This window comes from Rosa rugosa, chromosome 3, assembly GCF_958449725.1.
Source record: "Rosa rugosa chromosome 3, drRosRugo1.1, whole genome shotgun sequence".
In the NCBI taxonomy this organism is placed as follows: Eukaryota; Viridiplantae; Streptophyta; class Magnoliopsida; order Rosales; family Rosaceae; genus Rosa; species Rosa rugosa.
The window spans coordinates 11,120,059-11,135,785 of NC_084822.1; the positions used below are offsets into that span (position 1 = coordinate 11,120,059).

The 15,727-nt window shown below is 39.0% G+C and overlaps 1 protein-coding gene across 1 annotated transcript; it reads left to right on the forward strand.

The window, feature by feature from the left end:
- Positions 1–4,805: 4,805 nt before the first annotated feature.
- Positions 4,806–6,113, forward strand: LOC133738768 (probable carboxylesterase 12). The gene has a single exon (XM_062166380.1). The coding sequence runs from the start codon at positions 4,900–4,902 to the stop codon at positions 5,851–5,853; it is 954 nt and encodes a 317-aa protein (XP_062022364.1). The 5' UTR covers positions 4,806–4,899; the 3' UTR covers positions 5,854–6,113.
- The last annotated feature ends 9,614 nt before the right edge of the window (positions 6,114–15,727 follow it).

Genomic DNA, 15,727 nt, shown 5'->3' on the forward strand with positions numbered 1-15,727 from the left:
CACGAGCTGACTTTACGAACTTGCCCAAAGCTGAGCAAAAATCTAGCAGCTGCTGGCTATCATTGACGTACTCGCTCACAACGAGTTGAAAACTTTGTTCCCGTGCAATATTTCCTCATATATTGCAGGCAAGATTGCAGTCGCGTCCTGCCTACTTAAGAAAGAGGCCAATATCGTGAATTCTCCCAGATAACCTTTCAAAAAACTATCCCTGTTCATTCAGATTAATATATTATATATTCAACGGGGGTCGTCTTGGGTACCTTGGTGTTTGTCATACCTTTATTTTTTTATTTTTTTTACTTTTAGTAAATTAATATAGTGGAAACCTACTGAACTGGTCAACAGGTTACCCAATTAAATATCGACATGTGTCATTTTAAAAAATAAAATTTACCATATTAACAACACACTATTTCTTGATATGTAACATTGTTAAAAATCATGTAACAAGTATTGTCAAAATAATAAATTACACATAGTTGAACTACAATTACGACTTATGACAACAGTTGTTGTGGTTATTGTAATTGAGTGGTCAGAGATGTAAATATCATATTTGGACAACTTTTATCAAATTTAGAACCTTGATTATCAAGTGGAGAAGCTCCTTACAATACTGAGTTGTTACATATCTTTTGGTCCAATTTTAATTTTACCATGTTCACAACACAAATGTTGTCGGAATTGTAAAATGGTTGGTAATCTTGTAAATGGTATAGTTTTTGAAGTAATTACTACAATCAGAACAAAAGTTACCGCTTTTACACCAATAGTTGCGAGTTATGGTAAAATATGTAGTCATTGAGTAATTATTCCATTAATGATAAAAATATAAAGATTTACCACTTTGACAACAAATTTGTTGTTGCACTTGTTAAATTGTCCATAAATTAGTACATTAGTTTAGGTTGAGTAATTACTATAAATAGGACAAAAGTTACCGCTTTTACATCAATTGTTGTGATTGTGGTACAATGTGTAGTCATTGTAGTAATCATTTCATTACTGATAAAAACATAAAGATTTACCACTCTGACAACAAATTTGTTGTCATACTTGTTAAATTGTCTATAAATTAGTACATTAGTTTAGGTGGAGTAATTACTACAAATAGAACAAAAGTTACCGCTTTTACATCAAGTGTTGGGGGTTGTGATAAAATGTGTAGTCATTGTAGTAATAATTTCACTAATGATAAAAACATAAAGATTCATACATGTTCTATTTTATATAATATTTACCACTTTGAGGACTCATGTAACCACTTTGAGGACACATGTGGTAATTAGAAAAAAAATTCGCATTAAAGTAAAAAAGGTCTTCGATCATTAGAGAAAAGTAGGTTCTCATTTGAGTAATTAAGTCATAAAAGTGGTAATTGTAATAAGTTCTCATTAGAGTAAAGTAGATTCTCATTTGAGTAAATAAGTCCTAAAGTAGGTTCTCATTTGACTACATTTAAAACAAATATTATTTATTTTTACACTAATTGTTGTCGTTATCGTAAAATGCATGTAAAAAGAATTATATTTGGTTAAGGAAACTACTAATGATATAATTAGGATTAAATACTTGTTACTCCCTATACTTTTCTCCTAAAAACAGTTCAGTCCCTGACCTTTTAAATTAAATAGTGTAGTCCTTATTCTCTCTAATTCTCACACAACAAGTCCAAAATGACTATTATACCCTTCAATTCATCTTTTTATCATTTTTCTCTCATTTTTTATGTTTTTTATATTATTTTTCTCTCTTTTTTTTTTTTTTTTTTTTTTTTTTTTTTTTTTTTTTCTGCCTCTCTCTCTCTCTCGCCAGAGCTGTTCTTGGCCTCGGGTCGAAACCTTATTCTTCTTCTTCTTCGAAACCTTCTTTTTCTTCAACCCATCATCCATAATCTATCCAATTGATAGCAATTGAGCCAATAGCTCAGAAGTAACACTCCATAGACTACGACAATTCAAAAACCATAAGCCAAATCTATGCTTGTCATCTGCAACATAACAACCAGAGCCAAACATCCAATCATAACCTGCATTTTTCACATCAAATTTCAAGCCAAACTGATTCTCTATAACTACATCAAGTCTTCTACATCACAACATTTCCATCATTCCAATTGGGCATTGTTCAATTACTTGACTCACAATTAGAGAGAAAGAAGGCGAAATGCTAAAGAAGGCAAAAGAAATTCAAAATTTGAATCGAAAAAAAGGAGATGAAGAAGAAAGGTGCTCACGGTGTCAGTGGGCTGAACCCTAATTTCGAAATGGCTGCCTTTGAGGGCCTTCAAATGCCTCGGAGATATTTCCTCCGCCGCCGCTTTCACCTGTGGCCAAAGCCTGGCGATATTCGACCCATCTAGAAAACCCTTTCCCTTGTTTTCCGTGGACCCTTTCCCTAGAACGAATAGGATAATCCGACGGCGTCCGCGGCGGCTCTGGTTGAAATCAGAAGTCGAGCCCTTGGTTTTGATAAAAGGAGAGGCACTGACTCCATTCTTAGAGGTATTGGAGCTCGATTCGATTTGGAGAAGGAAGACCGGAGAAACCCAGGGTCTAGGATTCCGGCGATGGAACGTGCGCGGTCCTTCGAGGCACGGCTGGCGGCGAGGCTTCTGGATTTTGATGTTCGGCTTCCTCTGAGCACGCTGATGGCGGGGGTGTGTTGAGGAAATGGCCGAAACTTGATGAGAGCTTGGGAGCAGCGCCGTCGCGACTTTGATGGTCGCGTGATGAGGCTGGCGGCGGTGGATGGCAGTGATCTTCTTGGGTTTTAATCGGAATCGGGTCCAGAATCGATTGGCGGTGGTGTGTTTTGAATTGGTGGCCGGAAATGGTGGTCTCCGATCGAGAGAAGTGGACAGGAGAGAGGAGAGAATTACTGTTAGGGTTTTGGCCCTAACTACTGGAATTTGAGATTGAAATGCAGAGAAGGAAAAAGAAGCGAGGAGAGAGGGAGAGAGGGAGGGAGAGAGAGAGAGAGAGAGAGTATAAAAAAAGGGGAGAAAAATAAAAAAAAATAGAGAAAAAAATTAAAATAATAATAAAAATAGAAAATGAGGGGCATAATAGTGATTTTGGACTCATTTTGGACTTGTTGTGTGAGAATTAGAGAGAATAAGGACTAAACTATTTAATTTAAAAGGTCAGTGACTGAACTGTTTTTAGGAGAAAAGTATAGGGAGTAACAAGTATTTAATCCATATAATTAATTGATAATAAAGATTACTTAACTAATACTAATTTTGCAAACTTAGGTTAGAAGTTTTTTGTTTTTAATAAGGAAAAAACGTAATTTTCAATTGTGTAATTGTCAATTAATAACAAGCATTAATCAAGCATTAATTTACTAATAATAAAATTAATTAGTAGTATAGACTATTTAACTAAAAGTAATTCGGTGAACCTAGGATAGAAGGTTCTTTTAATTTTTTTTTTAAAAGGAAAAATCATAATTGTCAATTGTCAATTGATAATCAAACATTAATTGGCTTTATTGTTTTCACTATCTTTATTATTTTCAATTCAATTAGTAGTTTGTGTTACCAAAAAAATTAGAAAGGCTAAGGGCTAAACAAGTTACCAATTTGTTAAATATTTTGAACCATTGGATATATTACTAATCCAATGGTCCAAAATATTTAACAAAATGCGGGTATGGCAAACACCAAGGTACCCAAGAATTCTCCATATTCAACGTACCTATTATGGCGGCATTTATGCCTACAAGATTTAACGCCTCCATACTCCCATGAGGCTTAGGATAAGGTTTCAATTTCAACCATTATCGCACCGGCGGCATCAATGGGTTGACTCAAAAAATATTGAGGCTCAACACGTACATATGTTTCCAAAGGCAACTAATAGCAATATGGGCTACGAAACTACATTCCAATGATCTATATTTGGTAAAACTCCATATAGAGACAATAATATGAACTTAGCGATTGTGGGGAAAAGTTTTTATTTGTTTAACATTAATTACTTAACAGATTTTTCTTTCTTTCTTTTTTTCAACCAGGCAAAATAAAACTACAACACAAAACCCCTAATACAACCACAACCCAAATTATCAAAATGGAAGGCTTGACTAGCTGACAAAGGTAAAGAGTGGCTCCATGATTGAACTTCAAGATAATGACCACATTTGGCTATAGCATCCGCAAGAAAGTTTGCTTCACGTTTGACATGCTTGAATGTGACATTCCCCACTCTATCATTCAAAATTCTAATATCCTGTAAAAGAGAATGTAACTTCCAAGGGTTTGACAAGCACACGAAATATTGTCCAGTAGAATTTTAGAGTCTCCCTCCACCTCCAGATTAGTAAAACCATTTAACCAAGCCGCGATTAATTTTTTTTTTTTTTTCTTTTGGTCAAATTCATTAGGCAGGATTTGACGACAATTCCTTATAGAATAAGCACAGTGATTTCAAGGAAGATATTCCCTCCTTCCAGAAAAGATGACGATCCACATATTTTCTTAAGCTGATGAATTAAGTGCCTCCCATATTTCACTAAATTCCTCTACGTACTAGTTCAACTGCTTGCTAAACCCTCTTTATTCTTTCTTTCGAATTCTTTCCAATTATTCCAAGATATATGCATGAGGAAGAATATAAGGTAGATTACAAAAAATGGGTTTTGTAATCACAAGATATTGACTATCCCCGTTATTCTCCCAATGAACAGTTCGAGACTTCGAGAGCGTTATGCATGATGTAACATACAAGTCTTTAATGACTTTCAACAATGAATTGTTTATGCAATTTAATTCCAGCGTTGAAGAAAATGCACCAACAAAAATCCAAAAACATACCTATATTTAAAGAGATAACAGGCCCTCCTTTCTCATCCATACATATCAGTTGTGCTCTGTTTATCATCTCTTCAACCATGAGCGACGAACTAGCCCATGATTTCTCTCCCATGATCAAAGTATACAAAGACGGTCGAATCGACCGACCCTGGGGAACAACCACAGTCCCTGCATCCATCGATCCCCAAACCGGTGTTCAATCCAAAGACGTCGTCATCTCAACCGCACCACCCGTCTCTGTAAGGCTTTACATTCCCAAATCCACCACAACCGAGTCAGCCGAGTCAACCCGGAAGCTCCCTCTTCTGGTTTACTTTCACGGCGGTGGCTTCTGCATTGGAAGTGCTTTCTCTCGCATATATCACAACTACTGCAACTCTTTAGTCTCTGAAGCCAATGTGGTAGCTGTTTCTGTTGACTATAGGTTGGTGCCGGAGCACCCTCTTCCGGCTGCCTATGAAGATTCATGGGCCGCTCTCAAATGGGTGGAGTCCCATTTAGCCGGAACCGGCCCGGAAGAGTGGCTGAACCGGCATGCAGATTTGAACAGGGTTTTCTTTTCAGGTGATAGCGCTGGGGCTAACATAGCTCACCACATGGGTTTGAGAGTTGGGTCTGAGAAGTTGGTGGGTTTTAAGCTGAATGGGATTGTTCTGGGGCATCCATACTTTTGGGGTGAAGAACCAATAGGCGGAGAGGTAGCTTTGGGCGAGAGTCATAGAGAGCATTTGGCTGCTTTGTGGAGGTTTGCTTACCCTTTGACTAGTGGATCTGATGACCCGCTTTTTAATCCGGGTAAGGATCCGAAGTTGGGGGAGTTGGGTTGTGAGAAAGTGTTGGTCTGTGTTGCGGAGAAGGATGCGTTGAAAGATAGGGGGTGGTATTACAGTGAGGTGTTGAAGAAGAGTGGATGGAATGGAGTAGTAGAGGTTTTGGAAACAAAGGAGGAGCAGCATGTGTTCCATTTGATCAATCCTAGTTGTGACAATGCTGTGACCATGCTCAAGAAGATCGTTTCTTTCATGAATTAGTTTTGTTTTCGATACTGATTAGCTTCTTGGTCTCTTCAGACTTCATCCATTTTTGAGCTCCAATGTTCTACTTCATTTTCTCTCACGCCTTTAACATTAAGGAAAATAAAGAGAAGGAAACGAAATGCACAATTTCGTTAAACTTTAGACACATGTTGTTGACTTGCCAACTAAAGATGCAGACCACTGGTTATTGTTTTTAGGTTCAAAATTGATTATAAAAATATGCCAAACAAGTGTATGCATTATGCATTTCTTTTTCTTTTGGATTATCTTGTGATTGTAGTCGAGATCTGAGGAAAATGAAGGAATAAATATATATACATATATATATGGAAAAAAAATGCCAACCATACCCGACGTTCGTTATATTAGTAACTTTGGTACTTCAATTTAAAAAAATGTCAGATTGGTATCTGAGGTTCACTCCCCGACCCAACACAAGTACCTGGAGCCCATTTCGCCATTATGCCGCTAGCCACGTGGCAATTTTGGTGGGGTATTTCTGTCCATTTATGTATTTGCGCCATTGAGTCTGGTCATACCAGTTTTGTGGGCCCTTTGAACCCTTTTTTGCGCCAAATTTGGATGGAACGACTAAACCATCATGTGACTTACCAAAATGCATACAATCTTGGTACCTGAACTTTAGTTTGCTCAATAATCTGATAGCCCAAAAATGGCAAAGAAATGAAACAACACAGAAGCTAAAAAATTGTCCACAACAACACATAATTTCATTCAAGAAGGCATGTCCATTGCTACAAAAGAGATGAAGTTAGGCATATGTCCCAAAAAGCCATATTCAACAACTTAAAATGCCAATGTTTGAAGGCACATAAACAACAAAAATGGCATGTATCACACATCATTTCAGAACCAGTCTAAAATAACTCTAAAAAGCCAAGCATTAACAACATAACCTGGTTCCTACAAAAAACATCATGTACTCATTCATCTGAACTTGGTGGGCTTGGGGGTGCATTTTGAGGCTTGGGTTTCCTATGAGCTAGGGCTTTGAACCTCCTAGCTCTGAACTGGGGCTGGGATCCTCCTGCTTGGGCAGATGATGTAGTTTGGGACAGCTGGGTAGCCACATAATCCACTTGGGGCCCCCGGTCACTCTGAGATTGGGGCTGCATAGGGTCAGCGGGCTGGGAAGGCATAGGCTCAGGCTGGGGAGGCATATGCATAGGCTGAGGCTGGACATCTGCATTCTCAGCAGATTGGGCTTGTACATTCTCAGCAGGTGCCTACAATAACAAATAGTTTAGCAATTCCCCAACATTCCACAGCAATCAACACTTCCAACCATCTAATTCAAATTTCCAGAACACAAAATTATCCCTAAAGCATACCTGATTACTCTTGAGACATGTCCTCTTATTGTGGCCTTTTTGATGGCAGATCCCACATTTTACCTGAGAGTAGTAGACCTTTGGTAACTTGGTTGTTCCAGGAGGTGGAGCCACCTCATCTACAACCCAAAAAAAAGTTGTTGATATTAGTAACAGTAACAACCAACTGGACAAGTAAAACACCTCACTTGGTTCTTTGGTCCTACTCATTTTAGGCCTGCCAGGTTGTCTTCTATACAAAGGAGGTGCAATTGGCCTATGAATCTTTTCCCACTCCTTCACTCCAGCAATTGGATGCATAATTAGGTCATAAGCCTTCATGTATGTCTCCTTGGTATAACATGCATCTACAAAGTCATCAGGGGTCATTCCTTTTGAGTAAATGGCTGCTATTGCATGGCCACATGGTAGGCCAAATATATCATATCTTCCATAAGTGCAGGACTTGGTATCCAAGGCCACTGAGTGTTGTGCAACCACCCTACTCTGACATCGATCCAACCCCTCTTCCTTGTACCTCATATCTCCATGGACTTGATGCAACTGGCCTATAATCATGGCTAAAGTCTACACTCAACAGCTTAATTTCCACTCTTGGCTACCTTACGCTACCAATTAGGGCCAGAATTCCAGCGATTTGCTAACCTCACCATGGTTCATGTTCTGATTTCTTCCAGACATGCTAGTATAGGCTTCTTCCTTGCTGACAAAATGCTTTTGTTAAAGCTCTCACTGTGGTTGTTGAGAAGGAAGTCACATTTGAACTTTGCTTAGAAATGAGACTTTGACCAGTGAATTGCAGGTCTGTCCATTCACCATTGCCATGCATTAACTGAGCTTTTCTTCAAATCTTCCATTGCTTCAATGAAAAAGTGTTCATTGTACAGCTCCTTGCCACGGCTAAAGCTTTTGTTTCAACTCCAGCCCTACAATCAATGAACAATTAAACATGCTAAGTTAGAAGTCTGACATAAGCTGCAGAAAACAATTAAGAAGAAAAATAGTTCAAATAATACAACCTGTGTGTCCATCACTCTTAAAGTTGTTGTGAAGATGTTTGACACAGTGCCTGTGTGCAGCATCTGGGAACAACTCTTTGATGACCTACTCCAGTCCCTTCTACTTGTCACTCATGAAAGTGTAATGTCCACTGTGATGTATTTCCAGATCAGCCTTCAAAAAATCCAGAAACCATGTCCAAGTTTCCCTGCTTTCTGCTTTGACTATTGCCCAAGCTATAGGGTAAATCCCATTATTTCCATCAATGCCAACAGCAGAGAGCAGCTGACCCTTGTGGACTGTCTTCAAGTGACAACCATCTAATCCTATGAATGGCTTGCATCCTTCCCTCCATCCCCTCTTCAGAGCCTCTATACATATGTAAATCCTCTTGAATCTAGTAACCTCTCCATCCAACTCAATCTGAATCCAAACTGAGGTACCAGGGTTCCTTTTCTTGAGCTCATGAGCATAGCTTTCAAGCAAATTGTACTGGTCTTCATAAGTGCCTTGTGCTAGTTTCTTGGCCTTCATCCTTGTCATATAGCACATCTGGTATCCAACCTCCATCCCGAAATCCTTGTTTATGGCATTCTGCATGCCTTCTCTGACCAGTTGAGATCAATCATGAAGAATGCTTGACACTCTTCTGTTATGAAAGGAGTATGCATCTGGCACACCTTTTTCACCACTGTATTGCACTTGTGCTCAAGCTTTAATGTCCTAATGTAGATTGTGGGATTATCAAGATCAGTAGTTGAGGCATAAACTTTCCAAGGTCAACCTGGTAAAGTTATACACCTTGCACACATCTTGTCAATAAACATGAAGCACATCAGTTAATGAAGATGAAAAGAATTGGACTAAATACTGTTTAGTCCTTGAGCTTTTGACCATAAAACACTTCAGTCCCTAGCCTTCTAATTTCACACGTTTAGTCCTTGTACTTCAAAATTTCGGACCAATAGGTCCTTGCCGTCTAAAACCTCCGTTAAGTCGTGGCAAAATGTCTATTATGCCCTCAGTTTTTTTTTAAAATTAATTAATTATTTTATTTTTTTGGAAAAGGAATTTTTTTTCCCTTTCTTTCTTTCTATTTGTTTCTTCATCATTCCTCGTAGGGGGTGGAGGAGAAGAGATAAAAAGAAAGAAAAAGAATAAAATAAAGAAAAAATAATAAAAAAAAAGAAAAAAGAAAGGAATAAATTTATTTAAAAAAAAAAAGAATTGAGGGCATAATAGACATTTCGCCGCGATTTAACTGAGGTTTTAGACGGTAAGGACCTATTGGTCCGAAATTTTGAAGTACAAAGACTAAACGTGTGAAATTAGAAGGCCAGGGACTGAAGTGTTTTATAGTCAAAAGCTTAAGGACTAAACAGTATTTAGTCCAAAAGAATTACAGTGGGGAGATTAAATGAAAAAGAAAACAGACCACAGTTCATAATGTAGTTATTTCTCACCTTGTGTCTGGTGTTAGTTGGGAATCTGACTTCCTTTTTTGTCAGAATAGAATGCTTCCTAATAGCATTTGACAGGACCTGCCCCGAATTCCACCCTGAAATCAGAGATGGCCATGTGGGGCCCACTTTAGGAATAACTCTACCGAAAATTCAGCAGAGTCACCCCTAAAATGGACTACCTAAAACCTGTAGAAATAAATTTACACTTCTAAACAATCACCCTTAAACTCCTGGAGCCACCTTGATCCCACAAACAAACAACTCCACAAATTAGAGTATCCAAAAATCCAAATATCTCAGTTTTACAACCAACTCATAGTTTACAATATTAATACAACAGTCCCATGGTTATCAGAGCAGTCTAAAGACAAAAGAAAAACAATATACAAAGTAGGTTAGCAAGTAACCTACGAAGGATAGATGGCAGCGGTGGTGCTAAGTCTCAACTCCTAAAGTCGAACAGCTTCACTGTGAACTGGGCATTTGAAACCAAAGGTCCCGGGGGGGGGGGGGGGGGGGGGAAGTAGATAAAAAAAAACGTTAGCGTGAGTGGACAAAATTAAATAATTGTAAAGAAAAAGGATTTTATACTTTCCCATGTTTAACGTTTATTCCTTTAAAAAACTTGATGCATGCAACAATTAAGGAAAATTATCCGAATAATGTTCAGCTCAAGAAAACCGACTAGCCCCGCTAGTCACAAACAACCAAGTTAAAAGAAAGATACTCCAACACTCAAGAAAAATAAGACCGGTTGGTATACACATACCTCCTAGACACAAGTATCGGAAGCACAAGACTCGTATTGCCTATATACTTGTATCGCCTATAAGCCAGCTGGGGATTCGGATACCCCTCGGGGCGATATCTGGATCCCAAGTGTCCCACACAGAAAGAAACGAAACCAAGCTCCCACAAACCTGCTACATTAAGGTAATCTCCAATGACCTAAAGAGGTAACTGTTTACTATCGCTTTCCATTATCATTATCTAATCCGATACTGACTTAGGCATCGGAGCGTTGAAGGCCTGCACACCCGGTCTTCCCTCTGACCTTTGTCTATTTTGCAGATAAGAGAGACCGATAGCGATAGTAGCAGACCGATACAACCCGTGTTCAGTTGGACCAGACAGCTCTCGAGACCACTGAAACAAGACCAGCCCCGCTGGTTAAACAAGATCGGACAAGTCCCACTAGTCAAGTAACGATAGAGTATGGGGAAGAAGTCATCACCATACGAGTACGGAAGCCTCCCAGGCTCTGGTCGGAGCCTTCCAGGCTCTTGAGCATCCCATGCTCTTTGCTCAACTCACCCACAAACACATAGTAAGCGGGGAGGAGTACTAATAGGCTAGCTAGCAATAAAATATAACGACCCAGGTATTGTGGGTTAAAAACCATACGAAAACTAAAAACCAATAAGACTTCTCCAAAATCTCGCAAATAAAAGCTCGAGTACGATTCCCAACCGTACATGGAGAATGGCATGATAAATCACATGTATCAACGACATGTCCCACACGCCAAAAGGATATTCTCAAATCCATCAACAAATGAATATAATTTCCTCGAAAATTCCATTTTCGAAAGCCTTTCAAAAATCTCAAAATTGATGAATAAAATATAATGTTTAATTCCAGAAATCACCTCGGAAAATAATTCGTCGAAAATCAACATAAATCATAAATTCAAGTTCGAGCATAGAAAACTCATATTCGAAAATCATGATGGAAGAATCAATTGATAAACGAAACTATAATCCGAAACCAAAATAATATGCTAGACAAATATTATGATAATTAAATAAAGCATTAGTTCGAGAAATAACCGCATGCATTATTACTTAAAATAAAAGTCCACTCACAGTATACGGCTAACGTGGTACCCAAGCGTAAGGATCCTCATCGAGCGATGGGTCGGTACCTCGTCTTGTACACAATTATATTCCGTAAACAACAATTCGACAATTAAATAAGAATCTAAAATGAAACCCAAAAACCCCTTGTAAATCAATATCTTCATTTCTTTCCGGATTCAACCCAAACTTCACCACTAATATCAATCCGTGAATTAAAGTATTCCATAGCGGAAACAAGGGAAATCTGAAGGTTAGATTCCCATAAATCGACATCCGAAACCCCAAACTTCGAAAATTCACAATCAATAACAAACTTCTCCAAATTCCACCAAACACACATTTACAGATTCTACAACTCACACATAATTTATCTAGCTAAAAACAGAAGCCAAAAATCCTGCCATACACGCCTCCACGCGCCACCCACAGTGGCGGTGCGTGGGCTCCACGCACGGCCGTCCAACATCACCTCTAACCACCAAATTTTACCAGTAGCTTCCTCTCAACAATCCAAACATCTTTCTCAACTACAACAAAATTCAAAAAATACCTTGAACTGGCCAGAAACCAAGCAAACCCGAAAGGACCCGACGGGGAATAGTGTAGAAAATTTCCCGTCGTGATTTCTCCTTCCACGCTTCGATCTGGGTTATGAAATTTGGGGGGATCCAAGTACACTCCAAGGCGCTTCTAAAGGACCTGGTTTCATCGCCGGAGGTGGCCAGAGTTGGAAGAAAACGGCGTTGACCTCCAAATGCTACAGTGAACTTCCACTGCTTGTATCTTCTTTTTCTGGCCACAACGCGATGATCCACCACCACAGACGTGTTGAGGAGGAGGAGACGAGTCGAACGGTGCCGGTGGCATGCTCCCAGGTGGATGGACGACGAAGTTACGACGGTGAATAGTGGAACAGAAAGAGAGAGAGAGAGTTACCGAGTTGGTAGGTTCTGACCTACTCACAGTAATTTTTCAAATATATATAAAATTACCATGAACAATAACTTTGTATTTCACTTATAACTTTCACATACGAACTCTGATTTTTACGTACCATATATGCACGCGCTCAGTTTAATGTCTTCTACGACTTTTATGTAGGAAGTTTTTCTCAAAACTGATCCAAACAAAAAGTCAACTTTTAGGGCCACTAAAAGTATCGAAGCAAAGTAAAAGGTGAAAGTAATTGTCGTTTACCGTCTGAATGACTAGTAAACAAGTAAGTTGAGATAAGGGACGTAACAGCATTCTTGAAAACCCTTGAATTGGAAAACTCCATTCCCAACTCAAAGCTAAGGTTCTTCATGCCTTCTTTTCCCTTAAACTCTCCCCTAGTTGGAATACCTTTTCCTGCACTTCACAGGAAACCTCCCTCTATCCTCACCCTCCTCATTTGAAGAGCCATGTAAACTACCCAATTTATCACTTTCATTCCCATCCTCCTATGAAATGTTTCCCTCAAAGCCCATATCATCCCATTCATTTACCCTAGATGGATCACCATCAACATTTTCAGCAAACTGCTCGTCATCACCCTCACTATCCAGCTCAATGTTAGAATCTCTAATCCTATCAAAGTTGGGGTCATCAGAATCGGTAGAACTTGAATCCCAATCTTCCTCTTGCAGGGGTATGCTCCCACCATTTGATGTCCCTTCTCCTTGCCCAGAACATTATCCCCCAGACCGTGTTGCATATCTAGGCTGAACAACCTTACTAGGCCTGCCTTTCTTTTTCTTTGGTGCTTGAATGTCATCATGCTGCACCTTCTGTTTCCCTTTGTCTAAAGTTCTTTTTTTCCTTGATTGGCTCTCAAGGCCTGGCCCGTCAACATTCCTTGGGCCATCACCAACCCTTGGCCCAGTACCAACCCCCAGCCTATAACGGTTACTTGGAACAACATTATCCTCTGTATTTTCATCTACAAATGGCCCATCATCATCTGACAGCTCCACAATTGGAGGCCCATCATCATCCACATCATCACTAATGGACCCTTCTTCTACATCATCAATCCACCAGTTCATGAAAGAAGTGTGATCTAAATCCTCATCATACTTGTCAAGCTCATCTACCATGAACACCCTCTTTGGACTTTCACAAAGTATATAAAGCTCCAGAAGCTTGGTCCTAGGGGAGACATACTTGTACATGTCCACTGCCTCACTATCATTCATCACTGGCAGATATCCTGTACCTTCCTCACTACCCGGAATTCGAAACCAAAACTGTATTGGAGGTGTCTGATATCCCATATCATAGCCCAATAATGCAACCCTGTCAATGAGACATTGTCAGGGTCAACCCCATCAACATACAACACTTCCCCCCTGTAACTCTTATCTAAACCACTGGTACTGTGAAACCTCCCTCCATGATATATCTTCATGGTGAACAAAGATGGATCTGCATTACACATTTCATAGTGTTTCAGTTGATGAAATTGCAAAACTGTAAATGTATTCATCCCATTCATTTTAGATGCATTACACACAATTCCCTAATTTGTCAGTCTCTAATTTAAGATTTCACCAACCTAGGTTTAATAACTTTCCCCTTTGACTACTATAAACCCCCAAAGCAGCTGGGATTTTTAAATTCCCCACCAACCCAGCCATAAACCCTAAACCTAATTCATTTAACCTCCTCAACCACCTGATTCCGACATAAAACAGACAGAGAAATAAACAATTTCATAAAAAGACAAAAAAAAAGGGGGAAAAACCACCCAAACCCTAGACAAAACCACATAAAGCCACAAACCCACCACCATATCGACAATGACTCAACCATATAAAGACACAAAAAGCCTTAAAGAATCAATTCCAAACTAATAGAGTAAAAGTGACAAACTTTTTTTTTTGGGGGGGGGGGGGGGGGGGGGGGGCATTTCATTTTACCTGCATATACGAGTGGCTCCCCATACACACGAAAGTATCTCCAAGTTCTATCCATGGAATCGAATCAAATCTTCCTCAGTCTTCCTTTCCTCTGTTGTTTTAGTGATTTCTGAAGCGAATCTCTATCTTAGCAGTGGATGAGATACAGAGAGGGAAAGTACACATATGATTTGGAGAGAGAGGTTCAAAGTGATTCCATTTTGGGTGAAATGGAACAGATAAGTGTAGGTTGCCCGTATGAATAAAGAGAAATACCCTTCCCATTTTGAAATTGAGCTAACGGCATAACGGCGAAATGGGCTCCAGGTACTTATGTTGGGTCAGGGAGTGAACCTCAGGTACCAATCTGACATTTTTTTAAGTTGAGGTACCAAAGTTACTAATGAAACGAACGTCAGGTATGGTTTGCATTTTTTTCCCTATATATATAACTTTTTTCTGCTAAGGAGATTTTTAGATATTAATATCTAAAGATTTCATTGATAGACCCACTTTTCGATCGCATATCCACATCTCGACCGTTCAGTTTTTAGGTCCTAATATATAGATCACTTCTGCAAATTTTCAGCCAAATTGATGATCGTTAAGATATCGAACTAGATTAAATCAATGAACGAACCAAATATGTCCAACTTGAACTGTTCGTGTTTATAATTGTAAATCGCAGTGCTTTAATGATCATCAATTTGGCTAAAAATTTGCATAGATGATCTACTTATATACATAAAAACTGAACGGTTGAGATGTGGATATGCGATCGAAAAGTGGGTATATCAAGGAAATCCAAAGGACCTCCTTAGCAGAGAAGGATATATCTATGTGTGTATTCTACTTCATAGGCAACATAGCGAGTTAAAGCTTCCTATCTTACGAGGACCCTCAATTCATATGTATAAATCATACTCCACGTCATGAGCACCTAAATCAAAACACTTTCATTCACACGGTACTTTCTTTCTCTTATTTATTTTTGTCAAGTAGTTGGAGTGAAGAAATTATGCAACATAATACCTATAAGATTTAACACCTTCGGCCGCGTTAGTAACTTCATGTGTGATGACGAAAGTAATCCTGTGAGGCTTAGGATAAGATTGAGATTCGACCATTGTCATACTGGCCGGGCTCAATGGGTTTCTCAAAAAATATTGAGGCCTAACATAATCTTTCAAAGGCAACTAATCACAATATCGGCTATGGAACTGCAATATATTCCAGCGATCTATTTTTTCTTTTTTTGAGTTAAAAATGTTATCCATTATGCATTTCAGCAAGCAGTACAATACTGACTTGCTCAT

Coding starts and splice junctions, on each gene's coding strand:
- LOC133738768 (XM_062166380.1), top strand. CDS start 4,900: ATGAGCGACGAACTAGCCCATGATTTCTCTCCCATGATCAAAGTATAC.